General features: G+C 48.6%; 1 protein-coding gene across 5 annotated transcripts in view; it reads left to right on the forward strand.

Moving 5' to 3' along the window:
• Nucleotides 1–226: 226 nt before the first annotated feature.
• The window catches only part of PIN4 (peptidylprolyl cis/trans isomerase, NIMA-interacting 4), a 147,586-nt gene continuing 145,235 nt past the window's right edge, over nt 227–2,577 (forward strand). For 3 of the 5 annotated variants that reach the window (XR_002482702.1, XM_021718969.1, XM_008070860.2), the window contains exon 1: nt 227–374. Coding sequence is in view for 4 of the 5 variants with exons in the window: in XM_021718969.1 (XP_021574644.1) it covers nt 332–374 (43 nt within the window). In the remaining variant the exon portion in view is untranslated. Of the gene's footprint in view, nt 412–847; nt 1,020–2,577 lie in introns of those variants that run through there. The other 2 variants (XM_008070861.1, XM_021718968.1) reach the window with 2 other exon arrangements.

Here is a 2,577-nt window from a genome sequence, read left to right on the forward strand (position 1 = left end):
GGTAGAGCGTAGGGAACCGGGAAGCTAGTGCAAAGAAGAGCGTATGAAAGGAGTAACAAAAGCGCAGAGGCGGAGTTTCCCGCCCCAACCCTGCCTTTGTCTCCGCCCCACCGCCTGGCTCCAAGCTTCTTATTGGTTAGACATCTTCAGCCCCATTGGCCTGAAACCCAAAGGACTGGGTCTGCCTCAAGCTGTGCCTGCCTCTGGAGCCGCAGTAAGAATGGTCAACTGCTATGCCGCTTTCAGGCATTGTTTGGGACATGCCCGTGGGGCCTAAAGGGGCTTTGTTCGGAAACCTGCGCAGTTGAGTGTTCCACTGCAAGTTTCGAAGATGCCGCCCAAAGGAAAAAGTGGCTCTGGAAAAGGGGGGAAAGGTAGAGCGGCCAGCGTGATCAAGGAGAATGGGGGCTGGTGAGGAGCAAGGGGAGGGAACGGACAGGCAATTACGAGGATGAAGGCAGCAGATGGCTAGTGGCCTCACAGAGCTGCCATCGATTATGTTTGGAGATCCTTCTGTGAGATTTGGAAAAGATGAGTGTGCGAAGGGCTGCTGGAGTTGTAGGAACACATCGGGCTATCGGGCAGGGACGATCCTGGTGGATAATAGATACTGGGAAGGTCGGCACCTTGGAGGCACTGACGGGGCTATTTCAAGGGGTTACTAGAGCTGTAAAATTTAGTCTTTATCAAAAGCCAGCAATAAGAAGTCCCATTGATTATGGTACTTAAGGCTCCCTTTAATGCTTACAGACTGACACGCCCACATCGGGGAAAGGACTCATTCATCCGTTGAACAGAAATGTGTTAGGCACAGTGCTAAGTGGTGAGGATAGAAAAATAAGACACGAATCTTGGCCTTAAAGAGCTCCTGAAGTCGTGAGGAAGATAAAAACTTAGTAATCATAAAGCACTGTACTAAATGCAGTGTTGAGAGATGTGGATGGTATATTATGGAAACTGTGGAAGTGCTTCGTCTAGCTGGGGGACAGGGAAGGGAAGACTTCGTGGAGGTGAATTAGGTAGGTTAAAATGGGCTGTGAAGGTAGGTCAAAGCATTCCAAAACAGGGTCCTGCCCCAAAAGCATGAGGTGAGAAACATCATGGTGTGTGCATTGTTAGTGGTATTGAAGCAAAAACTTAAGACAGAATGGCAAGCGGTGAGAATGAAGACAAACATGGAGAATTGGAGAGTGTTGTAGATGATGCTAAGAAGGCTGGTTAAGGGTGTAAGAAGATTGTTGCCTTAGGGCTGGTGAGACAGGATGGTGGCCTGAACAAAGGTAGTGGCTATAGGAACACAGGAAAGAAAATATTCTGTAATGGGCCAGGCATGGTGGCTCATGCCTATAATTCCAGCACTTAGGGAGGCCAAGGTGAGAGGATTGCCTGATTTCACGGGTTGGAGACCAGCCTGGGCAACTTGGCAAGATCTTTACAATAAATCAAAAAATTAGCTGGACACGGTGGCATGTGCCTGTGGTTCCAGCTACTAGGAAGGCTGAGACGGAATGATTGCCTGAGCACAACAGGTCAAGACTGCGGTGACTGTGAGTGTGCCACTGCACTCCAGCCTGGGCGACAGAGTGAGATTCCGAGTCAAAAAAAAGAAAAGAAAAGAAAATATCCTGTAAATATTTAGGAGAATGTGAAATAATCAAGACTTGATTATTTACTGGATTGGGGATGGGAGCAGGGATCAACAAGCAGAAGGAGCAGGGATGAGATTGATGAGCTTGCTTTTAGATATATTGACTTTGAGTTGTCTGTGGGACATCTAAATGGAGATATAGTCAGGAAAGTGGTTGACTGTTTGAAGTTTTGTTGTTGTTGTTGGAGTCTCACTCTGTCTCCCAGGCTCAAGTGCAGTAGCACACTCACAGTCACTGTAGCCTTGACCTGCTGGGCTCAGGTGATCCTTCTACCTCAGACTTCCAAGAAGCTGGAACCACAGGTACATGCCACCATACCCAGCTACTTTTTTGATTTGTTGTAGAGACAGGTCTCAGCCTCCCAAGTGCTGGGATTATAGGCTTAAGCCACCACGCCCGCTGGATATTTAAAGTGTAAGGGAGAGGTCTAGGCTACACAGGTAGGTTTGGGGAGTTATTAACATGTAGATGGTAGTGTAGCCTATGAGAGTATATGAGATTACCCAGGGTGTGTGCCAGGGAGAGTTTTTAGAATGAGGAGAGCAGAGAACAGAGGATGTGATCCTGGGACAGGCAGAGAAAGGGGCAGACAGATACAGGGAGTGCAGAATGATGTTCCAGAGGCTAGAGAGGTGAGAAAGTTTTAAAGAAAGAGGGTATGGTCTATCAAGATTTGGAAATTAGAGCTGGCCTTAGGCAAGAGTGGTTTTAGTGGCTTGAGAAAGGCAGATTGCAGTGATAAGAGGACTGCCCGGAAAGTGATAAGGTCCTTGGAAAGTTTTAATTGAAAAGCTTGGAAAGCCGGGCTCGGTGGCTCAGCCTGTAATCCCCCGCCTTTGGGAGGCTGAGGTGGCTCAGCCTGTAATCCCCCGCCTTTGGGAGGCTGAGGTGAGTGGATTGCCGGAGCCTGTGGGTTCGAGACCCGCCT

Source organism: Carlito syrichta, unplaced genomic scaffold, assembly GCF_000164805.1.
Source record: "Carlito syrichta isolate Samal-C Ts95f unplaced genomic scaffold, Tarsius_syrichta-2.0.1 Scaffold314047, whole genome shotgun sequence".
In the NCBI taxonomy this organism is placed as follows: domain Eukaryota; kingdom Metazoa; phylum Chordata; class Mammalia; order Primates; family Tarsiidae; genus Carlito; species Carlito syrichta.